This window comes from Sphaerodactylus townsendi, linkage group LG03 (assembly GCF_021028975.2).
Source record: "Sphaerodactylus townsendi isolate TG3544 linkage group LG03, MPM_Stown_v2.3, whole genome shotgun sequence".
Classification (NCBI taxonomy): Eukaryota; Metazoa; Chordata; class Lepidosauria; order Squamata; family Sphaerodactylidae; genus Sphaerodactylus; species Sphaerodactylus townsendi.
Genome location: NC_059427.1, coordinates 22507609 through 22527240, shown reverse-complemented (window position 1 = coordinate 22527240; position 19632 = coordinate 22507609). Strand labels below are relative to the sequence as shown.

Sequence of the window (19632 nt, the reverse complement as noted above, 5' to 3'; positions counted from 1 at the left end):
ATGTAGAATAATGCACTTTCAAACTGCTTTCAATGCTCTTTGAAGCTGTGCGGAATGGCAAAATCCACTTGCAAACAGTTGTGAAAGTGGTTTGAAAACGCATTATTTTGGGTGTGTGGAAGGGGCCCTAGATTTTTCCTGGCTTTCCTCATACCTGCTTTGGAAAAGCTTTCCAGCAAGTATGAATGAAAAGGGTTAGATTTACATGTTTCCTCACTCACAGGCAGAATTATTTCCTTACCATTAGAAGGCTTTTTGTGGGTTGTTTTATAATTATCATCAGTTAATGTACACTACTATAATGTTTTAACACTCTAATGATGGTGTGAGGGGGAGAAATAGCAAAGCAAGGGGAAGCATGAGGAACCCCACCCACCCCTGCAGAAGCTCTGTGGCCATTGTACACACCATAACAGCTAAAATAAGGAAAGGTTCCCACTTGGAAGCAGCTGTAGTTAAGAGTGGCAAAACCAGACTCAAATCAGCAGCGAGGGGCAGGTTTAGCCTTTGTGGAGGAGCTACCTAGGACAAGATAGCAATGTCCTGGAGTAACAAAAAGACACTCCTAGTTACCTAGCACTGCCTTGAAGACCTTTCTCCCTGGCAGCAGATGTTCAGGGTATTGAGAACAGGGGTGCTGACCCAAAAAATGTCATCAGACAGGGTTCGTTTTTGGGTATTTTTAGTGGCTTTCCGTTTTTGGCCTGCAGGGGACGCAGTTTTTAGGAAAGCAGCACCAAAATTTCAGCGTATCATCAGGAGACTGTCCTTATGATACTCCCCAGGTTTGGTGCAGTTTGGTTCAGGGAGTCCAAAGTTATGGACTCCCAAAGGGGGTGCCCCATCCCCCATTGTTTCCAATGGGAGCTAATAGGAGATGGGGGTCCATAACTTTGGGGGTCCATAACTTTGGCCTCCCTGAACCAAACTGCACCAAACCTGGGGAGTATCATTAGGGCAGTCTCCTGATGAGACCCTGAAAGTTTTGAGACTGTGCCTTCAGAAATGTGCCCCCCCACAGCCTGCAACCCCCATTGACAGAAATGCAGAAAACTCAATGCAGAACAAAGATTCTTGGGCAAATTTCTGGGATGTTCCTGCAGGGGTCGCATTTTTTGACGTATTGGCACCAAAATGTCAGGGTATCATATGGAGACTGTCCTGATGGCACCCCCATGTTTGATGCAGTTTGGTTTAGGGGGGCCAAAGTTATGGACCCTCAAAGGGGGTGCCCCATCCCCCCTTCTTTCCAATGGGAGCTAAGAAGATGGGGGCTACCCTTTTGAGGGTCCATAACTTTATCCCCAGTGAACCAAACTGCACCAAACTTGGGGGGTAGCATAAGGACAGTCTCCTGATGATACGCTGAAATCTTGGTGCCGATACGTCCAAAAATGCACCCTCTGCAGGCACCAATGACCTGGTGCAAAAAAAAATTTTTGGTTGTGGTGGGGTGGCCGCCCATGGGAGGGGGCATCCAACTCAAGTTTTGCCCAGGGCTCCGGTTTGCCTCATTACACCCCTGCTGGTGGAGCTCCACACCGGGGCCTTTCTGGCTTCCCAGTCTGCCCCTGGTGACACTCTTAAGTGAAACATACCACACAGAGCCTTTAAGGTCTTGTCCTCTAGACTAGCAGTTCCTCCAGGAGTCAGACAAGCTCATAAAAGATAACCGTCTAGGCCCATGGTGGCGAACCTTTGGCACTCCAGATGTTATAGACTACAATTCCCATCAGCCCCTGCCAGCATGGCCAATGGCAGGGGCTGATGGGAATTGTAGTCCATAACATCTGGAGGGCCAAAGGTTCGCCACCACTGGTCTAGGCTGTCCTTTTTAAATCTTAGTCTCTAAGGACACTCCCACATAGGTTCCAAACTTGAGGTTTCTCTTATTTTTCACAATATAAAAACGGAGAGATGCACAGACTCAGAGTTAACAAGCTTGTGAAGACCACTTTCTCCTTTTCAGAGAAGCCGACAGGCCTGTGAAGCCCGTATCTGTTTATGTATGAGATTATCATTCATGTTTAACAGCCCGAGCAGCAACCAGCTTCACTGGAGAGGGGTGTTGAAGAAGTGTTAGAAGGTAGAAAGCCAGGCCTGTCCCCACTCTCTTAAACAGACTGTCAACAAGATGCAGAGCGTAACCACAGCAACCAGTCCCTCCATACAGATGCCCTCGCCTGAGTCTTAGCAACGGAAGTGGGGGACGATTAGGCCCCAAACCAGCCTGTTTGCCCTGCCCCACAGACCACTAGCTGCTGAGGATGAGAAACGTGGCTTACGGGGTTGCCACGTGAGACGGCGCAAAAGGAACGCACATTTTATCTCTTGGAAAGCATGTTTTCCTCTTTCTTTGCACAGATAGATATGGCATGATTCTAACGGGTGAAGCGCTGTCGTCTTTTGCTTTGGCTCTCTCGCTTGGGTCAGCCCCTCAGGCTTTGAGTCTCCCACTTCCTTGGGTGCGTGAAGGAGGACAGTGTCTCTAAAGTGCTCCTTTCCCAGGGCCAGAGAGCAAAGACTTCAGGAAAGCTATCCAGGCACACGAGGGAAAAGGTAAAACCCAGAGGCACCACAAAGTCTCCTTGCTGATGTCTGTGCTGCGAAAGCTGAAGAACTCCCAGTCAACCTTGGGTACTCCGTGACCCGCTAGAGATCTTCTCAGCAGGCCCAAAACTCTAGTAGGTGTATTTCTAAACTCAACCCCTGCTGAGCCCCCTCCTAAATTATTAGCGGATTGAAGTCACAGGCTCAGCCACCTCCGGACGAATTCAGTTTGCAGGAAATCTGCCATGTGGTGTCATGATCACGGTTCAGTGGAAGTTTTCTCAAAGGTTGGTGGCAGGTGCAGGACAGCAGCTGTTAACTCAGGTAAGCTCACTGGCAACTGTGCTGGGAGGAGGAGGTTCATCTGAACAGGCAGCGGTGACATTGCAGCTACTGACTGCAGCGGCAAGATGTTTTTAGTGGAAACTCTCTTGGATTTCCCCTCACGCGGGACAGTTTAGTCAAGCAAAGCTTCCGAGGGCAGAAGAGGGGGGAAGAGCTGCGTCCTGGGAGCCCTCAGCGAATCCCTGTACGCCTGGCAAGAGTTGACCCTCACGTGGAAGCGGAGTTTGGGAAGCGAACTGGAGCAGCTGCACACCATTTGCGCTCTGGCCAAGGCCTTTCCATCCTTGCAGAAGAGGCAGGGAAGCCTGCGGGGCACAGCACGGCCTGGGGAGGAACCAATAATAAAGCATGTGGCTTAATGGGAAGACCTGGCAACAGCTGGCAACATCAACATGACAACCTGCTCAGACACACGCAGGGAGCGAGAACAAGCACACGGCGGTCTCCACAGTGACACATAAAGCTTCCAGATCTACTCACATTTGCCACATGAAGACTAGAGGAAGCTAGCCCTCTTCCAGTCACAGTTAACAGCAGACCACGGCGCCAAGCCTGTAGCAGCCATACTCCGCGCAGGGGTGGGAAGGAAAGGGGAAGTAACATACCACACACACCACAGAAGAGAATCCCATACAACTGCTGGACTGAAAGACAGACTTCTCAAGCCACAAATTCGACGCCAAAGAACACAAGTGACAAATGGGAGAAGGTAAAACCCTGTGAAAGGAGGCCACAGTGAGGAAAGTCAACCTTATTTCAGTGTTGTGTCTTCTTCCAAGGGCACAAGGAAAATTTACTCGTGGAGGGTCCTTGATTTCCCAGGATTCCCCGTCCAGCTGCAGCTCCTTGTGTCGGGCACAAGGTAGTTCCTGAGGGCAGTCTGACCCTTCAGAGTAGCTTTTCCAGGGTGTGGGGGAGAGGGTTATGCAAGGAAACAGGAAGATGGGAAGGCCCTGCTGTTCAAGCCAGCTCAGTGTTAAGTGGTTAGCATGTCAGACTGCAATGCGGGAGATTTGTACTCAAATCCCCATTCTGTTGTGGAAGCCTCATTGGCGGTCCTGGGCCGTTCACGTTCTCAGCCTCACAGACCTCACGGGGCTGCTGTTGTGATAAAAAACTGAAGACAGGAAGAAAGACAACACTGTCAGCTGCTTTATGTTACCAAAAGGGAAGGTCTGCACAAATAAAATGACGAGTTCCTTTGTGTTGCTTTGGGTATAGCTCTACATAAAACAGGGAAATGAAACAATGGTTGGGGAAGAGCCACAAATCTCCAGGAGGGAAGAAGATTCCAAGCACAATCTGTTGATTTCCCTTTACCTGAGTGATGGGAGAAAACTTCACCTGCTGGATTTCTGTCACACACCTGCTAAAAGCATGGGATTTAAAGGGGGCAAACCTACAATGATCTCATTACAACATTGTGCAGTGTCCAGACCTGGGAATGCCAGGTTTGTATCCGCACAGCTATGAGATTCACTGCTAAATCCTACCTCATAGGATTGTTGTGAAGGTAAAATGGAGGAGTTGAGGGTAATGTATAATAGGGGTGAAGGAGCCACGTGGCATAGTGGTTAAGTGCTTGCACTGCCGCTCACACGGGCAGGAGTTCGAGCCCGCTGTGGGTCAGATATCCTGGCAGCTGGCTCATGGTCAACTCAGCCATTGATTTGTGCCTTGGTCGGTAAATGAGTACCTAGCACATAGCTAGGGGATAAAGAATAGCCGGGGAAAGGAATGGCAAACTACCCCACAAAAATGGCTTGCCTATAAAATCACTGCTCGCAGTGGTACCCCAGGGTCGGACATGACTGAAGGGAAACTTTATCTTTATAATAGGGGTGGCCAACCTATGGTGCTCCAGATATTAATGGACTACAATTCCCATCAGCCCCCGCCAGCATGGCCAATTGGCCATGCTGGCGGGGGCTGATGGGAATTGTAATCCATTAATATCTGGAGCACCATAGGTTGGCCACCCCTGATGTATAATGCTCTAAACCCCTTGGAAGACAGTTGGAATAAAATGTACTGTAAAAACGTATTAGGCAACGAGCAACTTCGTTAAAGTGATGAAGGGCAATTTCAGAAAATGCATATGAATTTCACATAAAAATAACCCCAACCATGAACGACACTTAGAACGACATCCTCACAGATACGCACTCTTCTCTTTGAACAACTGTTTAACCCCTAGGAGCCTACACTTTCACACTTTTATGTTTCAGTCCTTGCTGAAATATTTGGTTAAGAAGTCATGCAGTGTAACAGATAAAGAGTCAGGCTAGTATCTGGAGGCTCAAGTGGGCTGGGAGCCCCTGACCCACTCACTTTCGCTCAAACCATTCTGCCTCACAGAGCTGCTGATGTAATAACAGACAAAATGGAGGACGGGAGAATGGGGTGTGCAGCCTTGAGCTCTTTGGAGGAAAGGCAGGGTAAGAATGTACTGCCTAAAGCAGCGTTCTCAACCTGTGGGTCAGGACCCCTTTGGGGGTCGGACGACCCTTTCACAGGGGTCGCCTAAGACTCTCAGCATCAGTGTTCTCCATCTGTAAAATGGATAAATGTTAGGGTTGGGGGTCACCACAACATGAGGAACTGTATTAAAGGGTCACGGCATTAGGAAGGTTGAGAACCACTGGCCTAAAATAACGAATAAATAAATGCTGTTTATCTGTAAAAGTCTGGTGAGACATAAAAAAGGGACAGTGGACAGTCAGAAAGAGCGGAGAACAGAGTGTGACAATCGTAGGAAGGACCGGTGAACTATTTGCTCACATTATAGTGAATCAGCCGTCCGAACGTTGAAAACTTGAAGCACCAACCGCTTGTGTATGTTTAGGCCTTTCCATATCATCAGAAGGACTTGGACATTTTTATTCTGGAGTCTGAATTTAGGGCCCTTTTCCATGCTCAGTGGCCATGTCTGGATCCCCTGCTGACAACCCAACTTCTAATCATGTTTTACAGGTCCAAGAAAGACGTTCCCAGGTTAAAAAAAAAAATCTTGATGGGCATCTTGGCCCCACAGGAGAAATGCAGAGGGTTCTTTCCTCTCCCTGTCCAAAAGGCCATATGACCCCATCCCCAACCAATTTGCAAGCTCTCGCAACTCTCGTGCCACTCACACAATTTCATGGTTAGTTCAGCCACACAGCAAAGAGACAGACGTATTGGTACAGATTCACAATCACACAAATGCAGGCTAGGATTCTGGGTACGGCATTTGGCATTCTAAGAATCTTTGTTTTGTTGAAATTTTGAAAAGCACAATTCCAGATCTTGAGTTCGCAAAGAGGATAACAGATCCATGAGCCACAACACCCGCTGTCATCTAAGATGCTGGAAGAAGTAGGCAGTACAGAGTGGAGCTTACGCTTGCTAGGATTCTCTTTTCCCAGAAGCAGCATAAATGATTTGAAAACAAGCAATCCTGTGGAAATATAGCTTTCCCTGGGGGCATGGTTTAGATTACCCTGCTGCAGGATTATAAGGTGAGTGTGTATTTTACACACACCCACACACAGAGTTGGCAACTGTTCAGACGTGATTTGGGCCATGTCCATGTGATGAAGTGCTAAGTCAGCAGAGCAACTAAAATGATAGCATGCTGAGGTAGAGAGGACAGACTGCCAGGCAGTGACAAGAAAGGAAGGTGAGCACACTATACTCCACAGTTTGGCTTAGCTCTGGCTCACAGCAGAGGCCATACATGAAGGGCTCTTAAATGCTAAGAATGAGAGGGAGGTTGACAAACACAAAGAAGAAGAAATGGTGCCTGAGATAAAAACAGTCCATCTTGCCAGCCCCTGGAAGGTCTACAACAGACCTGGGCATTATACGGCCCGCGGGCCACATCCAGCCCACCGGATGACCCTGACTGGCCCCCCTGCCGTGCTGGGGAGGGAGGTGCCTTTGAAAGCCCTGCAGAAGCCAGTTGCCTTGGCTGCCGGCTTCTGTGGGGCTTTCAAAAGCGCCTCGCCCCCCTGCCTTTTGACCCGTCCCTCCACAATATTTTCTGTTTCTTATGCAGCCCCATGGAAAAAATAATTGCCCACCCCTAGTCTACAAGCAAGGCCCAGAAGCCCAAGCCCCGCCTTGTTGTGACCCTCCCTCCAGCCACTGGCCTTCAGAGGTACGCTGCTTCCCATTCAGCCACTGATGGGCCACGAAGTTGTCCGATCCCCTTTCAAAGCCCCTCTAAGCTCCTTCCCGTCACCACATTTCATGGCAGCAAATGTCCCGTCAAGAACAAACAATGGAGTTCTTTAGTGATACTGCTCGTGTAGCCAATTCGGCTCTGAACAGTGCAATCCAAAATCAATCATTTTTCATCTTAAACAACTGGGGGTAAAAAAACTGGGCAACTGTCAGAGTAATATTGAAACCCACCCCAGCTGAAAGAAACCTCAGATTATCCAATTCACACCTACAGTCCTGAGTAAAAGGTTTGATCCATCTATCTCTCGCCACATTAAGCAGGCCCCAATTGGAAGGAGAACGTTGAAGGGTGTCTGTTTGGCCAGAACCACATAGACAGACTTGCTCAGGTACATCAATTTATTCAAATGACCCCCCAAAGTCCCCTGTCATATCAAGAACATGATGCATTTCAGCCTGCCCATAAAAGAGCCTGGAGTATGAGCCATCAAGGCCCCTTCCGCACATGCAGAATAATGCACTTCCACAATTATGTGCAAGTGGATTTTGCTATACTGCACAGTGAAATCCAGCTGCAAAGGGCATTGAAAGGTGGATTGAAAGTGCATTATTCTGCATGCGGGGAAAGAGCCTTCAGCAACCTTCTTGAGGTTCCTGGAGTCGGAAGCTCCTGCCTTCATTCCCCTCATTTCTCTGCACACCTTCATCCCTCGTGCCTGCGTTCTTGACACCCTGCACGGCCCCAAGCTCTTTCCGCTATGCTGATGTCAAAAACAGAGCTGTCATTCCACCTCCCAGCCCATATGCCCTGTTCAAACTTCCATCAGACTCTGGCCGGTTTTCCTTCAAAATCCTTTATTGGGACAGAGATCCCAGCCCCAGCAACATGATTTCTTCCTCAATTCAGGCCCACATTCAGACTCGAAAGCATGATTCTTGGCCCAAAGCAGCAGCGGCAACCCCAAGGCCCGGACTGCTGGGTCACCAGAGGGCCCCGCCTCCACTTGCCTTCCGCCTTCTGGCCATGCATGCTCTAATGGCACTGAGCTGAGTGGCTGAGGATAAATCCATGCCCGGAGGAGAGGAAGGAGACGGGGGCAAGGGCAAGTTGCGCATGGGGGACCACCTGCAGCTCCTCAGGCAATCGTGCGTCTTGGGCCTCATACGACAGGAGGAGGGAGCAGGGGGAGGGATCTCAGCCTGCAAAAGGACAGTATTGAAGGGGTGAGCACGCAGCCTCGCACTCTGATCCCTACCTGGCATCTGGGCTGCCTTGCCGGTCACCCGCAAAAACACACCAGCAATCTTGGCAGGACGGTTGGTGGACTCCTTCAGGTTTACGGTCAGCTTCTGAGAGCGGGATTTGGCACAGAGCTGCACTGGCCGCAACAGCATGTCCCCCGGGATAGCGACGGTGGAAGCAATGCTGTGCGCCATCAGTATCCTTCTGCGCGGTTCCGGCTTCAGCTTGCTGGGAAGCTTCAACACGGCAGAGGTTGAGGAGGCCACCTGGCTGGCCGGGGAAGTCTCTCTGACTTGGTTCTCTTTCCCAGGGCTTGCCGGCGCCACTGCCTTGCTGTTTGCTGCTGCCCAGCATGGGGTTGGGCCCTGGGGGTTCCCGTGACTTCCACGCTGGTAACAAATCTTAGGGGTCTTGGGTTGCTCCTTCCCCTTGGTGTTCTTTGTGTCCTCAGACGTGGGATTTCTTTGGCACACAGTTCGAGGCTTCTTGATGGTGGAGCCTTCGACCAAAAGATTGATGCCAACATACTGGGGTACCTCCACAGCCGCCTGAGTCAGGGAAGAAAAGAGGAAAACCAAATAAGAGTGCTGATGGCAACTGAGTAAGTAGGGATTTCCAGATCTTGGATAGCTGCCTGTTATTCAAGGCTCCAAGGTAAGGTTTTAGGGTACAACACCTGAAAGCACAAAGGGAAAAATGACCTCCAAGATGCACCCACATCTGATATAGTCAGCAGGACTTTGGATAAGCTCCCAAAGTTCTATTCTGTCGCTTAGCTCAGGATTTTCACCCAGGGCTTTCAATCAGTGCTGCTTTCTGAGGGTGGGGATAGGCTGTTAACTGACCAATCGGCAACTCTGACATTTTTATTGTATGTTTATGGCCACTTCCTCACATGCAGGATAATGCACTTTCAGTCCACTTTCAATGCACTTTGCAGCTGTGCAGAATAGCAAGATCCACTTGCAAACAATTGTGAAAGTGGATTGAAAGTGCATTATTCCGCATGTGTGGAAGGGGCCTATGTTGTGTTTGTATGTTTCCTCGATTTTCCTTTATTTGCTGCTAATATTTATCATATGGTTCCTGTAATCAAATGTTGTGAACGGTCTTAAGAACATTTTAGAAAGAGAGGAGGAGATATATGTTGAACCAGTGAATGGGGTTTGTTTTCCAGCTCCTCCACATGAACCCTGTTGGGTGACCTTGGGCCAGTCCCAGTTCTCTCAGAACTCTCTCAGTCCCACCTACCTCACAAGGTGTGGAGAGAAGAAGGGAAGAAGAAGAAGAGTTTGGATTTATATCCCCCCTTTCTCTCCTGTAGGAGACTCAAAGGAGCTTACAATCTCCTTGCCCTCCCCCCCTCACAACAAACACCCTGTGAGGTAGGTGGGGCTGAGAGAGCTCTGAAAAGCTGTGACTAGCCCAAGGTCACCCAGCTTGCATGTGTGGGAGTGCACAGACTAATCTGAATTCCCCAGATAAGCCTCCACAGCTCAGGCAGCAGGGCGGTTCCTCTAGATTAGAATGCACCTGCTCTTAACCATTATGCCACTGCTGTTCCAGGAGTTTGAAAGCTTCTTTGAGACTCCTAAAAGGTAGAGAAAGGGTAGGTTATAAAAATCAACTCTTCTTCTACACAAACAAAATTTACCAAGCCAGTGTTTTTATAAAGGTTAGAACTGGGATCAGGGAAGATCAGCTTCAAATCCTTAGGATCAAATCCTTATGCTTCCATGACACACAGGAAGTGACATTAATCCTGTCTAACCTACTTCACAGGGTTACTGTGAGGAAAAAAATAGAAAGGGCAAGATATAGTCAGGAAAGGGTACAATCTATATATATATAAACCTAACAGTGTTTTTGTTGATGATAGTATAACTCAGTAACTGCTGGGCCAATTCCTCTGAAAATTCCCACCCACTATAGTCAGCCAGGTGAGAGTGTTTTTAGATGTTCACATACCTGAAATTTCACACCTGGCCCAGGTAAAACGCCTTTATCCTGGCGCTCCATGGTGAAGGACATGCAGCTGCCTGTGTGTAACTGTCACCCTTAGAATGTTCATGCAGCTTAGAATGTTCACTCAGATGTTCTGAGAGAACTGTGATGGACCTGAGGTCACCCAGCAAGTTTCATTTGGAGGAACAGGGAAACAAACCAGGTTCTTCGGATTAGAGTCTCCTGCTCGTGTGGAGGAGTGGGGAATAAACCTGATTTTCCAGATTGGAATCTGCTGCTGTTAACCACGGCACTATGCCGACTCTCGAATCAGGACTCTGGAAGGGAGGGGTTTTCAGCCTTTTCCCCTGCCAGTTTGAAATGGTCCAGTGTAGCTGCTACTTGCCAATTGCCCATCTCCTTCAAGCCCATGTCCAATTTGAGCTTGGAAGTTTCTTGAGGGGGACATGCCTCTTTAAACCCTGTAGAGTGTCAGCACCTTTGAGTTCAAAGCTTGTGCTCTATCTCTGAGCCACGGCCTCCCCTCAATTTAATCAGGCCCCTGAACCCAAAAGCACCTGACAGTCTTGCTTGGAGAACATAGGGAAAGGGCAGCAGCACTTGCAGAGGGCAAATAAAAGCAGTCTCAGAGGCCTCTGCCTCTGGGCAATTTCCGCAAAGGACCACTAAGCCCAGTTTGGCAGTCAAGGCCACTAACCTGCTTGTAGATGAGCTCAAAGCCCCCTGTACTGCAGCTGCGGTCACATTTGCGGTCGATCACCACCCGCAGCGTGTCCTCCTGCACGCTGGCACACAGGCGGCTGGTGACGGCCGTGGAGGCTGCCATGGTCGGGCTGGCGTTGATCTCAATCAGCCACGGCTGGTAGTTTTCTCCAAACAGGAAGTCTGCGCCGTAGAGCTCAAAGCTGTTTTTGCGGAACTCGACCAGGTCTTGCGACGTCTGCATGGCATGAATTATGGCGGCCTTCATGCCCGGCACGATTACCTTGGACCAGGCATCTGGGACCCCCATCTGCCACAGGTGGGCCTGGAACTGCTCTGACGACCACATGTTGTCAGGGGGCAAGCCAGAGTGGCGGTTCTGCGAGTTTTCATAGTGCCTCTGGATGGAGTTGTTGCAGAGATGGATGGAGCTGGGTGGGAGAGGAAGATGGGATCAGAGCCTAGAGCAGTGATGGTGAACAACTTTTCGAGACCGAGTGCCTTAAAATTGCAACCCAAAACCCACTTATTTATCGCAGAGTGCCAACACGGCAATTTAACCTGAATACTGAGGTTTTAGTTTAGAAAAAACAGTTGGCTCTGAGGCACGCGTTACTCGGGAGTAAGCTTAGTGAAACAACCATGCAATGATTCAAATGGGTGAATCACGATCCTAGGAGGGTTTACTCAGAAGCAAGCCCCATTGCCAGCAACTGAGCTTACTCCCAGGTAAAGGATCATGCCCAGTCCAGCCTAGATGTGTGTGTGGGGTGATTTTCCACCCCCTCCCACATGATGAACTCTGTGCGCGAGTGCCCACAGAGAGGGCTCTGAGTGCCACCTCTGGCACCTGTGCCATAGGTTCGCCACCACTGGCCTAGAGGCAGCTAGTCAGGTGCAGTGGTTAACAGTCCTGGATCTGGACAGGGAGACGAGGGTTCAATCCCCGCTCAGTTATGATGCTTTCCATCTCTGGTCACAGAAAGCTTTTGTCTCTACATGTGATGTTCATCCACCTTGCTTCTCCAGCATGCCATGCCACTCTGCCTACCAGCATGTTTGTTGCCACAAAATTCTGACTCACTTCTTGGCCTTTTGGCTAAGATCAAGTGTCATATCTGTTGGGGTGCTGTGTGGTTTCCGGGCAGTATGGCCGTGTTCTAGCAGCAATCTCTCCTGACGTTTCGCCTGCATCTGTGGCTGGCATCTTCAGAGGATCTGATAGTGGGAAAGAAAGTGGAGTATATATACCTGTTGGAGTGTCCAGGGTGGGGGAAAGAACCATTGTCTGTTAACAAGTAAAGGGTGCAATTAGCAAGCTAGATTTACATGTGTTGAGTGGCATCCACCCATTAGCATGTGAGTAACAATAAAGATAGTAAGGTCATTAGGTAAACAATCAAAGGGGAAAAAAAAGGCCAGGCTACTTCTATTCAGATGCTCTCACCTATTGACCTTGCTATTTTCATTGTTACTCACATGCTAATGGGTGGGTGCCACTCAACACATATAAATCAAGCTTGCTAATTGTACCCTTTACTTGTTAACAGACAGTGGTTCTTACCCCCACCCTGGACACTCCAACAGGTATATACACTCCACTTGCTTTCCCACTATCAGATCATCTGAAGATGCCAGCCACAGATGCAGGCAAAATGTCAGGAGAGAATGCTGCCAGAACACGGCCATACAGCCTGGAAACCACACAGCATCCCAGTGATTCCGGCCGTGAAAGCCTTCGACAATACGTCATATCTGTTCTTTTCAGTTTAACATCTGATACATCTTCTCTTTGAGGGTTATATATTAAATAGATTTTTGGAACTGGAAGATGCAACAGTGTTAGCACAGCTCTAAGGATTTATAATAAGCAATAGAATTATTTAAGGTTTTCTAACTAAGGCAAAATCATATAGGTCTTAAGCAAGCTCTCTGAAAAAGATTTTGGTAAAATACAGCTTAAAGTCATTGCACAGAATCATAAAAAAGTGTCTTTGGTAAGAGAAAACATTCAGTGTTCCTGCATTCCAGAAAATGATACTTGTTGCACTAGCTGCAATACTCAACTAACTTATGCTTGTATGCAAGTCAAATCTCATGAAAATAATATCTTCAAATAAAGCATATCTAAAAGCACAAACTTAGAAAATAGAAATAAAGCATTTCAGCTAAAGCATACTTATATGTAATTTAAGCAAGTCTTCTTGAAGGCATTTTTAGTATTAAGAATCATTGCTCAGACATATAGCAAAGGCACTTTGCTTTCTAAACAGCCTCGATTGTTTCTTCCCACATTCCAAAGGAAAGATACTTTCACTGAGCAACTAGCTGTGAAAGTGTGTGTAAAAAAAGAACTGCTCAGCAGAATTAAATCTAGGTACCAATCAAGCCATGTGAGAAACTATATTCTTAAGAATGCTATTTAACAATGTATCGCCATAATAAACCATGATGAGAATATTGAAACGTCATGTACTGACGGCGTTTGGCTTTGCAACGTTTATGGTGCATCAGATGTTTCTACCCTATAAGAACTGTGACATTTGTATGATCCGCGCGGCTCCTTTGAGGCAGGCAGAGATGCTGCCAGATTTAATAAAATTAAATAATTAATTATACCCCATTTTGGTAGTAAGCTTTATTATACGGAACGGCCAGAGGCAGTGCCAACAATAGGAGCTTGCTCCCTCCACTCCACACATCAGCCTGGTATTGGTATTGCAGTGCCTCCAGGAATGGCGCACCAGTTAAAAAAATTCTAACTCCCTTTCCTTAATCCTGCTATCATGACTAAGACAATTAGCATCTTTCCTTACCTTTCATAAAAAGCCCATATCCTGTTTCCAACCATAAAACACTATAAAACAATGAAATCACGATCCTAAAACTACAAGAAACAAATTTTATTTAACTGGTTGTGGTGGGTTTTCTGGGCTGTGTGGCAGTGGGCTGGTAGATCCTGTTCCTAACGTTTTGCCTGCATTTGTGGCTGGCATTTTCAGAGGTGTATCACAGAGGGAAGTCTGTTACACACTGTGTCCAGACTTCCCTCTGTGATACACCTCTGAAGATGCCAGCCACAGATGCAGGCAAAACGTTAGGAACAAGATCTACCAGACCACAGCCACACAGCCCGGAAAACCCACCACAACCAGTTGAATCCAGCCGTGAAAGCCTTCGACAAGTTTTATTTATTTTCTAGGTTTATAGTTTGCCTTTCTCACTGAGACTGAAAGCAGATGACACAATGCAAGCTTATACCATTGATATCTAATAAGCACTGCACTAGGACTACAGAAATCCAAACAAGCACAAGACATTAGAGATGATATGCAATGCAGGAAAATGGTATTACATCAGTAGGAAATAATATCGCGACAGCGTGGTAATATACATTTTTTTGCGATCATGTCATAGTCAACTTATGACACGCTTGTAGGGTTTTCAAGCCAAGAGACAGTGCAGAGGTGGTTTGCTATTGCTGGCCTCTGCGCAGTGGCCCTGGTATCCCATCCAAATACTAATCAGGTCTGACCTTGCTTAGCTTCTGAGACCTGATGAGATCTGGCTACCTGTTGGAATTTCCAGCCTTGCTTTGCATGTAACAGCAGCAAGAGCAGCATGGAATTCTGGGAAGCTGCCCGAACATTCCAAAGGTGACAGTTAAAATCCGTTGGTAGTGTTCTGTTCCCTCACCACACACACTCTGGGACTGCCTGACTAACTCTAAAAGAAAGATGCTCTGTATACTGCTCTGTAAACCAAATGATATATAAATGTGCTCTGACTAGACTAAAAGATATTGTAACGCAACCAAACTGTAACAAAAACTGTAACAAATACCTTACATGTAACTATTATTTGTGATACTGTATATAATGTATGTTTCCTCTCTCAGTTAAGTAAAGTTCTGCTCATGTTTTTATGAACTTCTGAGGAAAAACGGCTGGTCTTTTGACAGATAACTATTCTAATCTGACATGCCGCACAATCCACATTTCCGCCCGTTACTTTGCTTGACAGGATTATATATTCCAAATATACCTGTTGCCCTTTACTATCCAGGTCAGGGAAGGTAATATATACAGGAAGCATATAGTAAGCATGTAGTACTTTAGTCCACAGCCCCTCTCCCTTTAGAAAGGGCCTGAATCAGACCGTAGCCCTGCTTGCAGAAAAACATCTACTCAAACTGGCAGTGGCTACGCTTTCATGCAGAGAACGATCCTTCCTGGACAATTAATTTTCCAAACTGCAGTTATCTCTGTATTCTGGAATGATATGGTTGACTGTCCTGCAGCAAGATTTTTTTTAGAGTTTGCACGGACTGAGCTGAACTTGTTTTTTACTTCATAAAATTAAGATTCAGTGTGACAGTTTATATAATATGTGTAGCTTGTGTACCTCTGTTATCACCTGATCTTACAGCATCTTAAATTCTAGTTAAGGTTTTCTAGTCTAAATGAGATCTCTTTTAGACTGTGCGGAATCTTGACAAAGAAGAACATCTCTGTCTCTCCCATATCTGTGCAGAGGAGCATGTGCACGCGCACACAAAGAGGAAACATAGAACTGGCTTCTGTAAAAAGAGGAGAGAGAAAGGGCTAAAACTCACGTGTCCAGGTTTCGTAGGGAAAAGGGCTGCGTGGAGAAGCGGATGTAGCTATGCCGGTAGAACCAGATGGTGAGTGGGTTCCAGTCAGTTACCAAGAACCACTGACGGAGGTCGAATTTTGTGCCGAATATGAGCAGCGGCGTCTCGATGTATTTCTGCACCACCCATTTGCCATCCTTGACAATCATGGGGTCGCAATCCACCAGCTTCACAATATCCTCCAAGTGGTCCATACACATTATGCCTGTTTAAAAAGACTCCGTTATAATTGTGTGAGAGCCCCATTCTGTTGGCTCTTACACGCTCACCTCAGAACAGAGCTTTAAAAATGCTTGTCTTTTTCTACAAAGCCCAAGCTGCATGGGCATCCTCCCAAAACTGAGGCCTCAGAGATGCTTAGGCAGTAGTAGGCCATGGAGCAGGAGGCCCTGGCATTTATTACCAATGAATCAACCGACAGGAAAGCTCAACATTTCACCGTCCCCCAAGAAGCATACTTTGGGATCCTCATGGTTCGTTATACACCCCACACAAAGCTACTCTTGAAAGCAAACACAGAAACCCGGAATGCGAAGACCAACTACTAGAACACGGCCATACAGCCCAGAAACCACACAACACCCCAAAGACCAACTGTTGTTAGGCACTGGCCAACAGCAATATGTCTTGTCCAATTTAAAACAGCTATGCTGGCAGCCTGTTTGTTTCTAACTTCAATTAAAGGTGCTGATTATGATCTTTAAACAGCCCAAGACTCACATATATATATAGGACTCTCTCGCAATGTATCGCTGAGCCAACTACAGTTCTCAGGTTTTCATCCCTAGCCCACCTGTATCAACCAGAATCTATACTCTTTCCATAGTAGCTCTTACCATAGGGAATGAGTCCCTGAGGAGGTGAGGGAGGCACTGCGGAGGACCAGGGAATCAGTTGGGGTTTTATTGGACTTTGTATGTTTTGAATTTGGATTTGTAAGCCACCATGAGCCACAAAGAAAAGGCAAGAGAGAAAGATTTTAATAATGTATTGCTTTATACTTAATTTGTACCCTTCATTTTTCCTCAGTGGGGACCCGAAGCAGATTGCATGGTCCTCCTGTCCGCCATTTTCTCCTCATGATAGCCCAGCAAGATTAGGCTCAGAGTGTGTAACTGGCCAAAGGTTACCCAGCAAGTCCCTGTGAGAGGTGGGGGATTCAAAGCTAGGTCTGTCAGATCCTCGTCAATCTAGCCACTATGAAACATCAACTAAACATACATGTGTAAAGCTCTGCTCGTGAAGGTGGCAAACAGGGAACATCAGGAAACGTGTGTGTGGTGCTTTAGCATGCTGAAGAGGTTCTTAATAATAATAACAATCCCCCCTCCAAAGCACAAACAGTGTTTGCGAAGGAGCGTGACTAGAGTTGCCAGGCCGCTTTGGGCCCCCTCCCTTTTGCACCGTTCAGCTGGCCAGTGGGGGACTTACCAGCCCTAAATCAAGGCCTCAGTCTGGTCACCACAAGGGTATTAATGCCATTTCCGGAAGTGACACCATCATCATGTCACTGACAACATGGGAGACAGGTTGGTGTTTGGGCAGAACTCTATGGTAAAAGCAACTTCTGCCACAGAGCTTTTTGCCAAATACCAGAGCTTCTCCCAAGCTGTCAGCAACGACCAAGTCAAGACCTTAATTTATGGCTCGTAAGCCCTATCCCACCCCCCTGGCAACCATAAACGTTACCAATTTAGGGACAAGTCAACATGAATTCGAGCTCCCAATAGAGTGCGTTTTTCAGTCTCCAGCTTTTCTGCATACATTTTTGGAGGTCAAGAGGGCCGACCCCTTTGCAGAGGCTCTTTCGTTTCTCTCACCTCTGCCCCGGGACTTGGCTCCTGGCTTTACAATCCAAATGCTTTTGTCACCTTCCATGTCCAGCTGTGGAACCACTTTTGCCAGCCGATTCAGGATATCGTCACACTTTTCAACGTGGCTGCCCGTCTGCATCATCTGCGCTCCCTCGCTGCAACCACAAACACTTAGAGGAATTTCTCCATCTTTCTGTCTCCACAGAGTTTAAGCAGACCATGACTCTAGACCCAAATTTATTTCAGGCTCAGTGACAGCTTGGGAGAAAAGGTGGGGGAGAAGCGCTGTTTCGGGATCGGTGTAACTTGTGGTTGCAAAACCCAGACTATGGGGCTATCGTGGATTATCAGACTCTGAGTACTAGACTAGCAAAAAGATGTGGGGAATTAAAATCTAAGATGCCAGGGAGCATTTGAGTAATACTTCTATGAAACTGAGGCCCCTTCCGCACGGGCCAATAAATACGGGTTAAGGACGAGATAAAACCCAGGTTGGGGGGGAACTTCGCACGGATCCCACTCCTGAGGCGAGTCTGCCCCAGGTCCCCCCCCCACCCCCAGTTTTACAAGAATCGCGATTTCTGCTATTCTTTTGCTCTAACACACCTTATTTGTTTTGTCTTCCTCGCCTCTCTCCTGCGCAGCCCCACAGGAGAGTACGGATGCCCAGAGGTGTCAGTATTGCTGTGGGGGTAGTCCGTGGCCAGCTGCGTTGCTATGCAGCCAAGAGATATAGGTACACTAACAGCAGAAGCGCCTCCATGTGAAGGTGCATCGGCCAGCCACGTTGGCTTCGGGGCCGCCCATCTGGAACCGTGCAAAAGGCCCAAGGTTGCACTGGGTTCATGTATCCAGCTGCACCTCGCGTTTATTGGCCCGTGCGGAAAGGGCCTGACATTTCCATACCCAGCTCTAGCCATGGAATCTAACTCCTGTGATCCTCTTGTTCAAGACTTATTTTCCCTCAACACTTCACAATTTCCAACTTTTCTTCATGTGAAAAAGAAAAATCTGAATTTTGAACAGAGGAAAAACCAAACGGAACAAAATGTAACATTAGAAGAGAAGAAGAAGAAGAGTTTGGATTTATATCCCCCCTTTCTCTCCTGCAGGAGACTCAAAGGGGTTTACAATCTCCTTGCCCTTCCCCCCTCACAACAAACACCCTGTGAGGTAGGTGGGGCTGAGAGAGCTTCGAGAAGCTGTGACTAGCCCAAGATCACCCAGCTGGCGTGCGTGGGAGTGTACAGGCTAATTTGAATTCCCCAGATAAGTCTCCACAGCTCAGGTGGCAGAGCGGAGAATCAAACCCGATTCCTCCAGATTAGATACACGAGCTCTTAACCTCCTACGCCACTATGCCATTAAACAAATATATGTGTTTTGAAAACAAAACCACGACATTTTGCACGAGATATTAATGTCCTGAATACACAATTGGGATATTCTTCTCTGTCTCTAATTTCAAAACACCTAATCTTTGAAAATTTAATACTGGTCTGGACTCTCACCATAATTGGCAGGGAATGGGGTAGGGGTTAACCCTGAAAATATACAATTTCTGCTGTTTAAAAACCAATTTATTTATTCATTCATTTTTTGAATTTATACCCTGCCACATCTCTACGAGTCAAGATGGCTTACAATAAAAATGTGTTTTCTTGTTTGTGTAGAATGTTTTCTTGTTTGTATAGAAATCCCTCCCCATGGAGTTACGGAGGACTATCCCATGATCACGCTTCACAAGAATGTTCAGACTAGAGCAGGCAAGGAAAGAAGAGGGCAAAAGGGGACAGACGGAGGAAGAAGAAAGACACGAGCTGCAGAGATGGTGATGATAAAATGCACAGAGATTGTGCGTCCCGCTCAACCAGGCTAAGTATGTATAAAAATATTGTGTCTAATCCAAAGTTTCTACTAATGACAGGGGCTTGAATCCACTGGAAGATTTCTATGGATGGAAGAGGAAGAGACTGGTGCCAATTTCCCCCTCACACGGCAGCAGTGGCGTAGGAGGTTAAGAGCTCGTGTATCTAATCTGGAGGAACCGGGTTTGATTCCCCGCTCTGCCCGCCTGAGCTGTGGAGGCTTCTCTGGGGAATTCAGATTAGCCTGTGCACTCCCACACACGCCAGCTGGGTGACCTTGGGCTAGTCACAGCTTTTGGGAGCTCTCTCAGCCCCACCTACCTCACA

General features: G+C 47.4%; 1 protein-coding gene and 1 non-coding gene across 2 annotated transcripts in view; one reads left to right on the top strand and one right to left on the bottom strand.

Annotated features, from left to right (window-relative positions):
* Positions 1-1986: 1986 nt before the first annotated feature.
* Positions 1987-19632, bottom strand: part of TTLL3 (tubulin tyrosine ligase like 3) — a 43726-nt gene continuing 26080 nt past the window's right edge. Inside the window, exons 11-15 of the mRNA XM_048488619.1 lie at positions 17444-17592; positions 15585-15828; positions 10965-11400; positions 8316-8850; positions 1987-3219 (exon numbers count right to left, since the gene is read on the bottom strand). Of these exons, the coding sequence (XP_048344576.1) occupies positions 3008-3219; positions 8316-8850; positions 10965-11400; positions 15585-15828; positions 17444-17592 (1576 nt within the window). The 3' untranslated portion in view covers positions 1987-3007. The remainder of the gene's footprint in view (positions 3220-8315; positions 8851-10964; positions 11401-15584; positions 15829-17443; positions 17593-19632) is intronic.
* LOC125430372 lies at positions 12675-12868 on the top strand. Its single transcript, XR_007244155.1, has one exon. It is a non-coding gene; the product is annotated as a U2 spliceosomal RNA (small nuclear RNA).